This window comes from Muntiacus reevesi, chromosome 7 (assembly GCF_963930625.1).
Source record: "Muntiacus reevesi chromosome 7, mMunRee1.1, whole genome shotgun sequence".
NCBI classification, from domain to species: domain Eukaryota; kingdom Metazoa; phylum Chordata; class Mammalia; order Artiodactyla; family Cervidae; genus Muntiacus; species Muntiacus reevesi.
The window spans coordinates 2914515-2931004 of record NC_089255.1 but is presented as its reverse complement, the minus strand read 5'-3'; the positions used below and the strand labels follow the sequence as shown (position 1 = coordinate 2931004).

General features: G+C 37.1%; 1 protein-coding gene across 4 annotated transcripts in view; it reads right to left on the bottom strand.

The window, feature by feature from the left end:
- YTHDC2 (YTH N6-methyladenosine RNA binding protein C2) overlaps positions 1–13775 on the bottom strand; it is a 64585-nt gene extending 50810 nt beyond the window's left edge. For all 4 annotated transcript variants that reach the window (XM_065940950.1, XM_065940951.1, XM_065940952.1 and 1 more), the window contains exons 1-5: positions 13409–13775; positions 11791–11881; positions 5414–5610; positions 3887–4086; positions 2543–2709 (exon numbers count right to left, since the gene is read on the bottom strand). In XM_065940950.1, coding sequence (XP_065797022.1) covers positions 2543–2709; positions 3887–4086; positions 5414–5610; positions 11791–11881; positions 13409–13592 — 839 coding nt within the window. In that variant the 5' untranslated portion in view covers positions 13593–13775. The remainder of the gene's footprint in view (positions 1–2542; positions 2710–3886; positions 4087–5413; positions 5611–11790; positions 11882–13408) is intronic.
- Positions 13776–16490: the final 2715 nt, after the last annotated feature.

Sequence of the window (16490 nt, the reverse complement as noted above, 5' to 3'; positions counted from 1 at the left end):
TCCCTTGGTATCTCTAATTTTCTTGAAGAGATCTCTAGTCTTTCCCATTCTGTTGTTTTCCTCTATTTCTTTGCATTCATCGCTGAGGAAGGCTTTCTTATCTCTCCTGGCTATTTTTTGGAACTCTGCATTCAGATGCTTATATCTTTCCTTTTCTTCTTTGCTTTTCGCTTCTCTTCTTTTCACAGCTATTTGTAAGGCCTCCTCAAACAACCATTGTGCCTTTTTGCATTTCTTTTCCATGGGGATGGTCTTGATCCCTGTCTCCTGTACAATGTCATGAACCTTGTCCATAGTTCACCAGGAACTCTATATATCAGATCTAGTCCCTTAAATCTATTTCTCACTTCTACTGTATAGTCATAAGGAATTTGATTTAGACCATACCTGAATGGTCTAGTGGTTTTCCCTACTTTCTTTAATTTAAGTCTGAATTTGGCAATAAGGAGTTCATGATCTGAACCACAATCAGTTCCCGGTCTTATTTTTGCTGACTGTATAGAACTTCTCCATCTTTGGCTGCAAAGAATATAATCAATCTGATTTCGGTGTTGACCATCTGGTGATGTCCATGTATAGAGTCTTCTCTTGTGTTGTTGGAAGACGGTGTTTGCCATGACCAGTGTGTTCTCTCGGCAAAGCTCTATTAGCCTTTGCCCTGCTTCATTCTGCACTCCAAGGCCAAATTTGTCTGATATTTCAGGTGTTTCTTGACTTCCTGCTGTTGCATTCCAGCCCCCTATAATGAAAAGGACATCTTTTTTGGGTGTTAGTTATGGAAGGTCTTGTAGAACCATTTATTTGGCTTGTCTTAGTTTTGGCATGCAGGATCTAGTTCCCCAACCAGGGATCAAACTCAAGCCTGCTGCATTGGGAGCACTGAGTATTAGCCACTGTACTACTCTAGGTTGGTCATAACTTTCCTTCCAAAGAGTAAGTGTCTTTTAACTTCATGGCTGCAGTCACACCATCTGCAGTGATTTTGGAGTCCCCAAAAATAAAGTCAGCCACTGTTTCCACTCTTTCCCTATCTATTTGCCAAGAGATGGGACAGGACGTGGTGATCTTAGTTTTCTAAATGTTGAGCTTTAAGCCAACTTTTTCACTCTCCTCTTTCACTTTCATCAAGAGGCTTTTTAGTTCTACTTCACTTTCTGCCATAAGGGTGGTGTCATCTGCATATCTGAGGTTATTGCTATTTCTCCCAGCAATCTTGATTCCAGCTTGTGCTTCATCCAGCCCAGCGTTTCTTATGATGAACTCTGCATATAAGATAAATAAGTAGGGTGACAATATACAACATTGACGTACTCCTTTTCCTGTTTGGAACCAGTCTGCTGTCCATGTCCAGTTCTAACTGTTGCTTCCTGGCCTACATACAGATTTCTCAAGAGGCAGGTCAGGTGGTCTGGTATTCCCATCTCTTTCAGAATTTTCCACAGTTTATTGTGATCTACACAGTGAAAGGCTTTGGCATAGTCAATAAAGCAGAAACAGATGATTTTCTGGAATTCTCTTCTTTTGATGATCCAGCGGATGTTGGCAATTTGATCTCTGGTTCCTCTGCCTTTTCTAAAACCTGCTTGAACATCTGGAAGTTCACGATTCACGTATTGCTGAAGCCTGGCTTGGAGAATTTGGAGCATTACTTTACTAGAGTGTGAGATGAGTGCAATTGTGTGGTATGCCTTGGAAATAAACATAGATCATTCTGTCATTTTTGAGATTGCATCCAAGTTCTGCATTTTGGACTCTTTTGTTGACTATGATGGCTACTCTATTTATTCTAACGGATTCTTGCCCACAGTAGTAGATATAATGGTCATCTGAGTTAAATTCACCCATTCCAGTCCATTTTAGTTCGCTGGTATACGTGTAGTGTATTGGTATATATATACATTTAGTGTACTGGTATACACGCTTTATTAGCAAAGTTATATGAAATACATATTTTATGTTTGATAATATCACAAATTTATTACTACTAATAGCCTTTTATTAATTAATTATTTTGTTAAAGAGTACAAAGAGATTGTTTTTAAGATCCCAAACATTTTTAACTTGAGGAAAACAATGTATCATAAATGAGATCAGCTTTTTGAATCATTATACCCAAATAACTATAGGCAAAGAAATGGTACTACCTGTCAAGAAGGCACTACTAAGTACTACTAATATCAATAACAATAATAATAATGAATTCAGTCACTAACACTTACTGAGTACTTACTGTAAACTTCACATCAAACCTGTGCTCTAGATGCTTTTATTAACCACATACTACAGATGAGGAAACTAAGACTCAAAAAGGTGATACAACTTGCACTTTATCATGAAACTATGAAACAGGATTTCTTTTCAAACTATTTATTTATTCAAAACCTCAATAAGTTTAGACATGACCTCAATGTTCTGTTCGCAAACTTACTTGCAGCAAAATGACCACCTCCTTTTTCAACTAACACATTCTCTATGTTTAGTGAAATACAAATACTTAGTCTTTTCTAAGAATGATAAAAGGTTACAGGTGGATTGTCTTTACCTGCTTTCTAAACGAATCTGATACCCAATTGTTTGACCAATCCTTTCTCTCCTCTCTGCAGCAACTCTTTCAGCCACAGCAATAGCTGCTAATCGTCTTGGTTGAGTACAAAATATACGGCAGGGAATACCATTTTTAAAGCAATCATCTAAAAGGAACTGAGGAATCTGAAACAAATTTAAAAGTACCATTAAGATGGCATAACTGTATATCCAGAAAATCTATGTCAACTGAAAAATCATTAGAACTAAAAAAGTTATGTAACATGTCCAAACATTAAAAAAAAAAACCCTTTCATGTTAACTGCTAATAATCAGCTAAAAAATGTAATTTAAAAAGATTTTGGAAAAAAAAAAAAAAGGTTTTGTTCACAATAGAAACTAAAACACTTAAAAACAAAAGTATAAAGAAACAGTTAAGGTTTACATGAAAAAGATTATAAAACACTATTAAAAAACATAAAGGATGGGAACATTCTAAAAAAATATGACATATTCCTAGGCAGAAATAATCAATATTGCAAAAATGTCAATTCTCTCCAAAAAAACCTATAAAGTCAATGAAATAAAATTCTGTTGGACTCTTTTAAATAGTGAAAAGTATAAAGAAATCAGAAATAGCCTAATAGAAGGGCTGCAAACACTCTTATAAAATTAAGTTCAAACAGGTCAAAAAGATTTAAAATATAAGATAAAAGTCTTACCAACCCCTACCATTACCAACAGTCCTCTCCACAAAAGTAACTACTGGTAAGTTTCTCATAAACTCTTTTGGGGGGAAAATATGTTTATACAACTTAAAATATTTGTGTATATAAACAGGCTTTTATTCCCATGAAGTTATTATTATACTTAATGTTTGTAATCTGCTGATGTCACTTAACAACATATCAGATCTACCTAATCCATTTTAACAGCTGCACATTCCATCTAATGGATGTGCTATAATTTAACAAATATGATTACATATAATGTCCAGCTTTTTTAGGCTTGTTATTATTGATGTTGTTGCTTGCTATAAAGAACACTGTACTGAGCATCTATCCTCAAATACTTTTGCAAAGACAAATATATGCTGAGTCAAAGAGTATATAAATTTAATTTTCATAAAAATGATCAATCAGCCCTTCAAAACAATTTATACTTTTATCAAAAGAGCAGAAGATGCTGTTTTCTCAATACCTACTATGCAAACGCTGGATTTCATGAATTTTTAAATTTCAGCCAAACTAGTAGTTTAAAAACTATAATTATGTTTACTTTGTATATGTAGTATAAATTTGATGCAAAACTATCACATGAAGTAAAATATTTTTCTTCTATAAACAACAAAGTAGAAACAAACCTGTGTAGTCTTTCCAGATCCAGTTTCTCCGACAATCAAAACTACTTTATTTTCCTTAATTATTTTAACAATTTCCTCTTGTTTTTCAAACACTGGCAGAGATTGTCTGAAAGAATCAAATTCAGATTCTCCTCTTTTTACTGGAATCTGAGGTATGCCATTGTTGAGTCGCCCACTTGTCTTGCTCATTTCCCGATTTTCTTTGAAAATGAATCAGAGAACAAAAAAAAATTTATGATCAACAATACAGTTAAAAACATAAGTAAGTAATTAATACCTTCTAAGTGTTTCTTCTCTACTCAGTCAACATAAAATTAGCAAGCAGTACCTCAGCTGCTTAACTCCTACACAGTATTCTTAGAGAACACTTTACACGTTTTGATATCAATTAGATGGCAAACTTCTCAGAAGTATTCCTAGTGTATAATGTTTTAAAATGAACAAAAATCATTAAAAATAAAATCCAATTTTGATATCCTAAAATGATTCTCAAACTTGTTTCTATCAATTAGAACAAAATTTTAGAGTAGGAAACAATATACATTATACTTGTAAAGTCTATCACATGCAGTATGAAAACACATATGAAAAAGAAAAAACCCCTCTTGAAGTTAGCATGTAAGATTATGTGATCAAACAGAATAACGTGTAAACTTAAGGGTTTAATGCTTAACAAATCTCCTAATTGTGCATTTTAGCCAACATCTATATTTAAGCAGATAGGAATAAAAAAGGCATGATGTGTTTTATATTCTTCACATAACTTAAAATATTTTTGTGTGAAAATATTTTTATTAATAAAGCTCCTTGATAGCTAGGACCATGCATTTTCTACATTCTGCACACCTACTTCACCAATAGAAACTCTGTCACTGGAGATAATAAAAGAAATAAACTTCTCATTAGGAAAATTATTTTTCCAAACAGTAAAATTACAACTTCACTTTATAACCTAAATATATATATTTATCTACTTCTGAGCAAATTAATATACTGAAGACTCTGTCCTATCTCTTCGCAGAAGCTGAAGCCCTAATTCAAAATTCCACTCATAGTTTATCACGGCAGCATAATACATAATAGTAAAGTCCAGACCTTGGAGTCAAACCCCAGCTCTGCAGTTTACTAACTGATTGAGCGGCCCTGAACAAATTATTAAACTTCTCTGAGCCCAGTTTCTTTACCTGTGAAATAGGGGAAATTCTTACCTTGGAAGGATTGCCATGAGGCTCTATATCAAGTTTACAATGCTGTCCAGCACACAATAAGTGCTCAGTAAATGGTTAGCTATTACTGTAACATGTAAAAAAAGAAACAAAAACAAAAACCCTGTCTAACTTAATGACATGCTTTAACACTGCATTTCATTACAAAATTTTTACAAATTCTAATCATTTCAAACAAACTTATTCACAGTGAGAAATCTTAATGTTGTTTTAAAATGTTAAAAAATTTTAAATGTTAAGTGGAAAAAGAATAGTCATTCAATAAAAGGATAAACAAGGAATCTCCCCAGAAAATACATACCAGCTTCAACAGCAAACACATTTCCTCTTTCTGTTTTAGGCAGAAGTTCAGTACGCTCTTTATTGGTGACAGGAAATCTCTGAATTAGGCTCCTAACAGCATGTTTTGTATTATGAGTCAAATTACAGGTCATCATTGCATGAGCTGTTTCTGATCCATCTTTCTTCTTCACAGTTAGGTATCTATTTGCTCCCTTTCTGAATATTAATAAAAATCATTTATTTACTATATAAGTCAATTTGTTCACATATGATGTATGGCTACTTAGAAAACATGTCTCAAGCAAAACACTGAAAAAGATCAAAATGCTTTGAGATAAGATGCTGAAAATCTCCAAAAAATTCAGTAAAGAGGAATTGAGTGCTAAAGCGGCCACAGGACCATTTTCAATTAAAATTTAAAAATGCTGCAAATCCAGCTTTAACCAGCAAAAAAGGCTTACTTACCCTGAAAGTTTGTCTTAGCAGGATTCATGGTGGATGAAACATCACCAACTAATACATGCTGGGAAATATACAGAGGGAGAAAATCAATTTGAACAACAGAATCTAAAAATGATAATGACAATGCCATGGTGGTCCAGTTATGACAGTGATCCAGACTAATATATCCCACTGAGTGTTTTCCCAGTATGCTGGTAATGTCACACTCCCATGAAAAACCTGTTAAGAAAGCCAAGTTCAGTGGCTGAACCAAAAAATCAGCATTATTGATAAGCATTTTCAGATGTATGCTGGGAAAAAAAATAAAAAGAAATCTTTCAAAGTTTCCGACTCCAACTTTTGATTATAAGGTAATGATGATATATAACTGTTCTCAAGTTACCAGATTCTTCAACGAGTCCTAATTATATCTTTGATGACTTCTGTAGCTTCAAGAGTACTAAGTACAATGTCACACACAAAGGAAGCCCTCAGATGTATCTTGAAGGATTTAATAATACATGTCTATAATGTAGTACACAATGTAGTATTGGTAAAGAGCTCAGGCTCTGAAAGCACATGGACTTGGATTTGAATCCTACCTCTACCACTTAGTAGCTGTGGGACCACAAGCAAATTATGTAATAGCTCTGAGCCTAAGATGATGATGATGATAATAATACCTGCCTCAAAGAACTATTAACATGATTAAATAAGATAATGCATAAAGGGCAGTATCTGTTACTGTGTACATACTAAATATAACAAATGAAAGCAATTATTATAGCCAGGAAAAAATATCCTTTCTTATACCAAAAAAGTTACCCAAAACTTTATAATAAAATTTTTACAATTTGTTAACGCCACTATCACCTTACAAAAATAAACAAAGCCACAAATACAATGAAAAATGCATGTACAATTTTTCTAATTCTCATTAGATTAAAATTTTTTTCAACAATACCTTCACTATAAAATGACATGAAACTGAAGATTAACCTATACAGTTTTAGCTCTCTAAGTTTTGTAAGTCTTGGTCTTCAATTTACCAAGATTTTTAACTTCTGAAAATTCCTCCATGAATTATAACCTTTCTATGCCATCATCTACTCCTGAACAAGTGCTTAGTGATGCTTAAATGATGACATAAAGATGAACTTATTAAAATTTAAACTTATCTAGAAATTTTAGTCAATTCCATGGTAAATCACAATTACTGGATTCTAGAGATGTTCTCCGTAGTAGGTTCTTTTCCCATCAGTCACTCATTCCCCTTCTCTCTCATTTACTTCATAAAATTTTAACTATAGAAGGCCAGAAGTGTGCTGAAATGAGCACTAGAGCAAGAGTCAGGAGGCTTCTGTTCACCTAGTAATAATCTTTCAAGTAACGATGCGATCAAAAATAAATCAATTTACTTCTCTGACACAGTAGAACCATTAATTTTAAAATCTCGAATATGTCTATCAGTTCCAAGATGTTTTAATTTTCTTAAAAATTGTCTCAGGAAAGTTTTCCTAGATTTTACTTTTAATTCTCTTTTATTCAATCATTCATCATATACTGAATACCTACTGTATGCCAGGCACTATGCTAGAGGTCAGGATTACAAAGCTGAGGAAAACACACTTTTCCTCAGTAAGCTAACAACTAAATTAACAGGTTAGGTTGAAACTTTCCTAACACAGATTGCCTAATAATCATACAGAATTAATGTATAAGAATGAGCTTCGCTGGTGGCTCAGTGATAAAGAGGAGATGCAGGAGACGCTATTCTGATTTCTGGGTCAGAAAGATCCTCTGGAGAAGAAAACGGCAACCTACTCCAGTATTCTTGCCTTGAAAATTCCATGGACAGAGGAGCCTGGTGGGCTACAGAGTTCATGGGGTTGCAAAAGACAGCAAAACAACGTATAAAAATAACTCATACTAAGCAGTGGGAGTACTTAGCCACTAGCATTTAAAATTTACTAAATTTGATTTGAACACAGATGGTGGACAGAAAGGTAATACCAACTTACTAGTTTTTGTGTTTTAGTAAAACATTCTACTTATCAATATTAGTGCTGTTCCTATACCATTCAACACCACAAGTGGCACTGATAAATAATTCAAAAATTAGTGAAATTCTGCAAAAATATTCACTTTGTTATTGTGCAGATGAAAACATTCTATACAGCAGCTGTCCTACTAAGTAAATTAATACAATGAAATCTCACCATGATTTCATTCCAAGGTAACACACTACCATGAAAATCTAGTAGTCCCTTTACAAAGCAAAATTAACTAGAAACCTGCAAAATGTGGGAAAGATGCTAGATAAGTGAAGTTCACAAGAAGTTTTAAAAATATAGTAGCACGCAAGCCACATATGCCATATTTAAGTATAGATGGACTGAAAGTACAGGTAAGAACATCGTAACTTCTAACTTTCAAAGGGAAAAGTAATCATACATTATAATGAAGTTCTGATATTTCAATAGCTTCTTCCTTTTAAAGAAATGATTATATAACTAATCAAATTTGATGCAATTTTAATATTAATAAATTGTGGTGACCCAAGGATGAAAGAGCAGATAAAACTAAGGAGGGCCTTGGAATGTAGGAACAGAAAAACCAGACCCTTAGTGTCCTTCCCTCCCACACCCATGCTGTAACTATTAACAAATTTCAGGTCCTCCTGATCAGCATAACCTGTCTCCCCTTCTACCCCACAGGGAAAAAGTATTTGCCTTACTCATCCCCGACTCATTATACGGGCCTCATCCAATCAGCAAATGACCCATAAGACCCCTATCCCGCTCCCTGTGCCCTGGCTATAAGAATAGACCAAGGACCTGTTCAATGTCAGCTCTCCCTTGGGCCAGCCCGCTGTTCTAACAGCCTCCCCCGCTCTAATAAACTTTATTTCCCTCTCATTCTGTCTCATGTCTGGAAATTCTTTTCCAACCAACGCATGGACCATGACATAAATGTTGCATTTACACAGTATATTACTGAACAATTTACCTCAAATACAACCATACGGCTATTCCCCACTTTACAACCTGAAAATTGTTTAAAAATCTGCTGAAGAGCCAAAATCTGAAAGCACTAATTAAAAGTTCTCAGCCACCAAGGAATTAATGTCTCTATACAAAGAAACAAAGTCTTCCCTCATAGCTCAGTTGGTAAAGAACCCACCTGCAATGCAGGAGACCTTGGTCCAATTCCTGGGTTGGGATGATCCCCTGGAGAAGGGATAGGCTACCCACTCCAGTACTCTGGCCTGGAGAATTTCATGGACTGTATAGTCCATGGGGTCACAAAGAGTCAGGCACCACTGAGCGACTTTCACTTCACTTCACAAAGATAATACACATTTGTTTAATGTCTAGCAAATACTTAATTTCATTTCCCTTTAATCTATGCTTCCACTAGGCAGATAGAGGGGTTTCCCCAATGGCTCAGCAGGTAAGAATCCACCTGCAGTGCAGGAGACACAGAAGATGCCAGTTCAATCCCTACGTCAGGAAGATCCCCTGGAGTAGGAAATGGCAACCCACGCCAGTATTCTTGCCTGGAAAATCCCATGGACAGAGGAGCCTGGTGGCCACAGTCCAAAGGGTGGCAAAGAGTCAGATACCACTGAACGACTAAGCACAGGCAGACAGATGCAAAGACCTAACTCCAAACCATTTTACCTTCAATACTGTAATACAAATTTACAAATTTATTGAAGTTTACACCACACAAATCTGTGCCTTTTTATGATTAGCTCAGAAATAATAAACCGAGTTAATTTTGTCACTAAACACAATTATTTCCATGTCACACTCACTATGCTTGTGACAAATTTTTTTCCTTGTCGAAATAAGCATTATCTAATATTTCCCTCTTAACTACTCATAGTTCCTAAAACATTGCTATGAATTCACTACAAACAACAAAAATTAGCTAAACATTAACTATGTTTGATTGTTGCCTCTGCCACTTGCTAGCTGTGTGAACTTGGGAAAACTAATATCTCTAAGCTTGACTTGCCTCATCTGTTATATAGGAATCACGTATTAAAAAAGTAGAACCTACCATATAAGACTATTGTGAGGATCAAATGATAATTTACTTAAAGCACCTAGCACAATGCCTGTTGCACAAGAGCACTTAATAAATATTAGCTACTGTTACTATTATTTCTGTACATCACAGGGTTTTAATGGATTTCCAAAACTTCACTAACAGGGTTCCTCACTTTTAACCCATTTTTCTTATTTTAGCTAGGGGAAGAGAGGGTGAGTGCAGCATTCAATCTTCTAGGGCAGAAGGTAAGGGAGGCAATAATTCAAATCTGAAAGGAAGGCCTTGTAGGACACAGCATCCTGGTCAGGGTGAGAAATATACTTGCATGCACGCTGCATGTGTGCACGCTCAGTCATTAAGTCATGTTGGACTATTGCGACTCCATGTCCCACCAGGCTCCACTGTCTAGGGGATTTCTCAGGCAAGAATACTGGAGTGGGTTGTCATTTCCTCCTCCAGGGGATCTTCCCAAGCCAGGGATCGAAACAGTGTCTCCTGTATATTCTGCATTGGCAGGAAGATTCTTTACCACTGAGCCATCTGGGAAGCCCAAGTGAAATACCTGTATACCTATTAAGCAGTACCTTCAGCAATCACAAGATTAAAAACCTGTACTTGGAAAACCTGCTTTCATATACTTTATATCTATTCTCTCTACAAGTTTTTAACAAGTTCACTTTGTAAGTTTCATTTTGTCTAACTTGGACTAAGAAGAATAGGAAACAATTTTGTTTTATTCATGAACAAATTAAAGACTCAGAAAAGTGTGCTCTTAGAACCAAAACACAGCGATACCAGTTCAGGAAAAATGACACAAATTATAAGGAGGTGAAATCTGGGGTATGGGTATACTTGACTGGAATTTCTAAGAAAACATAAGGATATAGTAAAGAACATAAAACAAGTGCTATTCTAACAAGAGTATTTTCACCAAAAGGTGAAGTTATTAAAAAAAAAAAAATTCAAAGTAAATTCAACTCTCTAAGAGGAGATGAAAAACAAAATCCAACATACATAGCTTCATTTCAAAAGAAAGAATATAAAAAAAAGTGATCAGAAAAACAACTGTAAATTATCACACAGTAATTCTGCGATCTGTTTTTAAAACTCATATAAGAAGCTCAAAATAAATTGCAGGATCACAGAATCTCAACTAGCACAAAGAGATTAACGCTTTCATTTTTTAACATTAAAAAAAACTGGCATTTAAAGTTAAGGGACATGATCAAACTAAAGAATGAAGCACTGACAGCCTGGGAGTAGAATCCAGGTTTCTTGACCTTTTCTCTATACCTCTCAAATAGGTATAATGGAACCATAATACCAGGCACAAAAGGAAAAAAAAAAAAAAAAACAGAAAGACTAATTTGCTAAATTAACAAAGTTAATTCTAGGAGATTAACAATAAAAGATCTCTACTCAGGAGTTAACATAAGTTCCATTTTATTTAATCATTTCTAATCAGCTTTGTGACTTGGTATGAAAGAAAACAATAAGCATGTGTTCTAAAGCATACCATTATAGTACAGTAGCTTTAAAAGATAAGTTCTGTTAATAATTGTATTTATTATTTTAAGGCTATCCATTCTTCAAAAAAAAAAGTTTTGGTTTCTATAAAAAAAGAAACTATCTTTCTGAATGCAATCACCTTCAACTTTTAAACCATTTTGCTAACATCTTAAAATTTACCTTTTTCTCCCACCCTCTCCCAACCAGAGAAACCAAAAAAGGGGGATAGGAAGAAAAGCAAAGAGCTGACTTTGGTACAAACATAAATCAGATCTTCTATATACAATATAATTAAGGATGTGAATCTAAAACGGTATTAACTATTTAGTCAAAAACATTTCTCTTTTTCAGTAAAGTTTCTCTAATTAAGAAAAGTTATCAGCTTACCCTTTACTTTTAGAAACCAAACCAAGAGACTGACTCAATCGATGAATAAAGGCTCTTTCTGTACTGGTCAAAGAAGAAGGAAATTCCATTTCTACATGAGAAAAAAAAAAAAAAAACACAAAGCATCATTTGCTGATAGACAAATTTCTTTCAAGGTATTTCAGTACACATATATTTATAAAATTTGAAAAAATCATATAAGCATATAATCACATTTACCATATTTTATGTGAAAAGTAGATACAGGTATACCTCAGTAAGATTGTGGGTTTGGTTCCAGACTCTTGCAATAAAACAAATATAATAAATAATAAGATAAAATAATAAAAAATAATAAAGCAAGTCATACAAATTGTTTTGGTTTCCAGGGCCTATGCTGGTTTGTTCCTGGGCCTATTTATGGTTACACTACACTGTAGTCTATTAAATGTGCAACAGCATTATGTATTAAAAAACAATGTATACACAGTAATTTAAAAATACTTTATTGATAAAATATGCTAACCATCATCTGACAACAGAGAATTGCCACAAACCTTCAACTGTTTAAAAAAGAAAAAACAACTATTTTAAAAAATCTGCAAAGTACAATAAAGTGTAATAATCAGATATACCTGTACTAATTAACCACTTAATGTCTACCAGAATTCTGATATTAGTAACACTTAAACCTAAATATGATAAAGGACTCTGATGTTCACCAAAGATTACTACTCTTACTTGTGCTGCTTGAGCTTCTATAAAAACTAACAAGTTTACTATCTTACTTCTTGTTTAATTAGCAAAATGCTTATTTCCTTCAATGATGAGATATGCTCAAGAATTATGAACACTCAGCATCAGATTCCATTGTCATTGCCTTCAAAACTGCACAGAATTCATATTTTACTATCTCAGACTGGATATGTTGCCTATTTCTGGGGCTTCACATCTGTTTTCTTTTCTTCTTTTTCTTTAAGACGCTTTTAATTAAGCTTTCAGAGTAAGGGGGTCTTGTATTTAGACCAGCAAAACAGAATGAGCACTTAATATAAACTGTACTGATCACAGATCGGCTGCTGGCGCTGCACTGTGTGACTCAAGTCGCTTTCTAACCTTAAGAGGTGTGGAAGACGTTTTGTCTACCAGGAGTCTAACTCCTTTTTTTTTTTTTTTTTAAACTGTTCAACAGAGTGATGCTTCCAGGATTTAAGCAAAGGACTACATGTTGCCACTTCATTAATCTCTACGATTTCCTTCCGCTCTTCTACTTCCATAACTCAAACTAAATCTACCTCAATTTAGGAGGAAAAAAAAAAAAGCAGGGGCTAAACAATAACTAAAAGTTGTGGCAAAACTACCGGAAGGCCTCTCCCTAGGGAAAGAAATGCCTCCCGCTACGGAGCAACCTGGTTTTTTCGCTTTCGGACGCCACGAAGGGTCCCGAAACTTGGCTGACCCGCAGCACTCTGCGGCTCCTCACATGCCGGGAGAGGGCGACGACGCCGGCCTCCGCCCCCCGCCCTCTTAGCCTGCGCCGAGCCGTCTTCCCTCCCACGCGTAAGGCAGCCCCTGCCCACCGAGGGGCCGGGCTTCCGGGAGGTGGGGCAGCCGGCGGGGTCCCTGTCAGGAACCTCACCTCTCTGGTCCCCATAGCGGAAGCGCTCCAGAGCGATATTGACTGCAATCTTCACTTCCTCGTCTATACGAATGTCCTTCAGCCCCTTGGCACGGCCGCCGCCCCCAGGGCAACAGGGCGCGGGGCCGCCCCCGGCCCCACCGGGAGCCGGCGGCCGCGGGGAGACGCTGCTCGGCCTAGACATGGCCCTGAGGAGACGTTCTCCCCGCGGTAGAGCGGCCAGTCCTGCTGGCTGACAGCCAACGATCGCGCGAGTGGGCCTCTGGGGCCCTGGCTGGGGCCGGGCGGCCTCACAGGCGGCCTGCACTGCGCAGAGCGCACCAGAAAGCCCCCGGTCTCCACAACAGCCGGCGAGGTGCCGGCGCCAATGAAGCTCCAGCCCGGCGGACAGCGCGGCCGTGATGACGTCACCGGGGCCGGCGCCCGTGACCTCAGCGCGCAGGCCGCCCAGGCCCGGTGGCGCTGCACCCGTCTCCAAGTCAACACCTATGTTTCTCCCTGTTGTCTCCGGTCTTCACCTACACCCTCACCGAGGGGCTCTTGTTCGATCGCTCTGTAGTTAAATCCTTTGTTAATGCATTCAATAGGCATGTGTGGGCTCCTACTCTATGTCCTGGGTATACATTGGGAATCCAATTGGGAGACAGAAGGGCTTCCTGCCTTCAAGGAGTTTGCGTTCTATTGGGGGTAATGTTGGCAGGTTTAGTAAGTAAAAAGACAAGATGCCCCGTTTATCTGAATGTCAGATAAAGAACAAAATTTTAGCATAGGGCTTTACCATGCACTTTTTGGGAGCACACAGACTAAAGAATTCCCTGGGCTTCCCTGGTGGCTCAGACAGTGAAGAATCTACCTGGGATGCAGGGATGTTGATTTCTGGCTTGAGAAGATACCCTGGGGAAGGGAATGACTACCCACTCCAGTATTCTTGCCTGTAGCATTCCGGGGACAAAGGAGCCTGGCCAGCTACAGTCTTTAGTTGGACACGACTGAGAACACAAGGACACTAGGAGTAAAGAATTACTCAATATCTGAAATGCAAATTCAACTGAGCGGCCTTATTTGGCAACCCTAGAAGGGAAAAACAGGCAATAAACAAAAAAAATGACTAAATGGTAGTTGTAAGTGCTATGTGAGGTAATGGAATAGGAAGATGGACCCTTTAGTCTGCGAAGTTCAGGAAGATTATGAGAGTGTCCATTTACATTTATACAGTTACACTAACACAAACCTAAACCCAGCCACACTGCTTCCACTCTGGTCTTCCTATTATCCATTGTCCAGAGAGCAACTAGAATGATCTTTTTAAAAACACATTAAAAATAACTTGGTTCTCAGTATCTTTGAGTTCCTTATCCACTGTTTCAACCAACCACTAAACCAAAAAAAATTTTTTTCAATTCAGAAAGTTCCAAAGAACAAAACTTGAATTTACTATGCATTGCAATTATGTACATAGTATTTATATGTAATTTATATTTACCTATATGTAATTTATATTTACCTATACATATTGGTATTATATGTAATTTAGAGATGATTCTAAGTATATAACAGGATGTGTATAGGTTATATGCAAATACTACTATTATTTTAAGGGCTTCTCTGATAGTTCAAGTTGGTAAAGAATCTGCCTGCAATGCAGGGGACCCTGGTTCGATTCCTGTGTCTGGAAGATCCCCTGGAGAATGGATAGGCTACCCTCTCCAGTATTGTTGGGAGTCCCTTTTGGCTGATCTGGTAAAGAATCTGACTGCAATGCAAGATACCTGGATTGCATCACTGGATTGGGACGATCCCCTGGAGAAGGGAAAGGCTACCCACTCCAGTATTCTGACCTGGAAATTTCCAGGTACTGGGGGTCACAGTCCATGGGGTCACAAAGAGTTGGACACGACTGACCGACTTTCACTCACTGCCATTTTAGATAAAGGACTTGGATTTTTGTATCCTCAAGGGGTCCTGGAACCAATCCCTGCAGACAGAGAGACAACTGTACAAGCCAAGTAGGATAACATCCCTACACAACGCACTCCTATCAGTCCCCACTGCAACTCTAAAATACCCTCATTTCCTTATTAAGACCCTTAAGACTCCTCATGATCTGGCATCTGTCTACCTCCATAAGGCTCATTTGTAACCATTTTTATCCTCACAGTGCTCAAATGCATTGATTCATTCCTGTCCCTGAACACATAAGTTCATTATTGTCAGGGAAACTTTCCACTTGAACAGTTTCCTCCTGCACATGACAGTCTTCCTCCCAATACTTCATATGGATGCCTCTTTCTCATCATTAAAGCCAGGATTCCATCCCTTACTTAGATAGGCTCTCCCACAGTAATCCATTATCATTTGCTGTTGTTTGAAATTACTTTATTTATATATTTATTATTTGCTCTTCCCACTACAACATAAGCCTTTTAAGAGCAGGAAACTTGCTTATCTTTTTTGTCAATATTTGATCAGCAGCAAGAACTGTATGGTCATACAATAAATATCTACTGATTTTCCATATTATATAATAGAATCTGTAATTAAGATTTATCATCTTTATCCTCTACAAATTTTCTTCATAATTCTAGGAATCCTAATCAATTTGATTGATTAGGTGGGGGTCGGCTGTGGCCTGCTGCAGGGCTGGGGGCACTGAGTGTAGCTGTGCATGCATGGGACTTTTTGAAGGAGGTCACCATTATCTTCATTACCTCCACAATAGTTTGGCCTCAGGTCAAATAACAGGGAGGGAACACAGAAAATTGGATTAAAGATTTACTGAACATGGCCCCTGCCATCAGAACAAGACCCAATTTTCCCCTCAGTCAGTCTCTCCTATCAGGAAACTTCCATAAGCCTCTTATCCTTTCCAACAGAGGGCAGATAGACTGAAAACCACAATCACAGGAAACTAACCAATCTGATTACAAGGACCACAGCCTTGTCTAACTCAATGGAACTGTGATCCATGCCCTGTAGGGCCACCCAAGATGGACATGTCCTGGTGGAGAGATCTAACAAAACGTGGTTCACTGGAAAAGGGAATGACAAAGCACTTCAGTATTCTTGCCTTGAGAACACCATT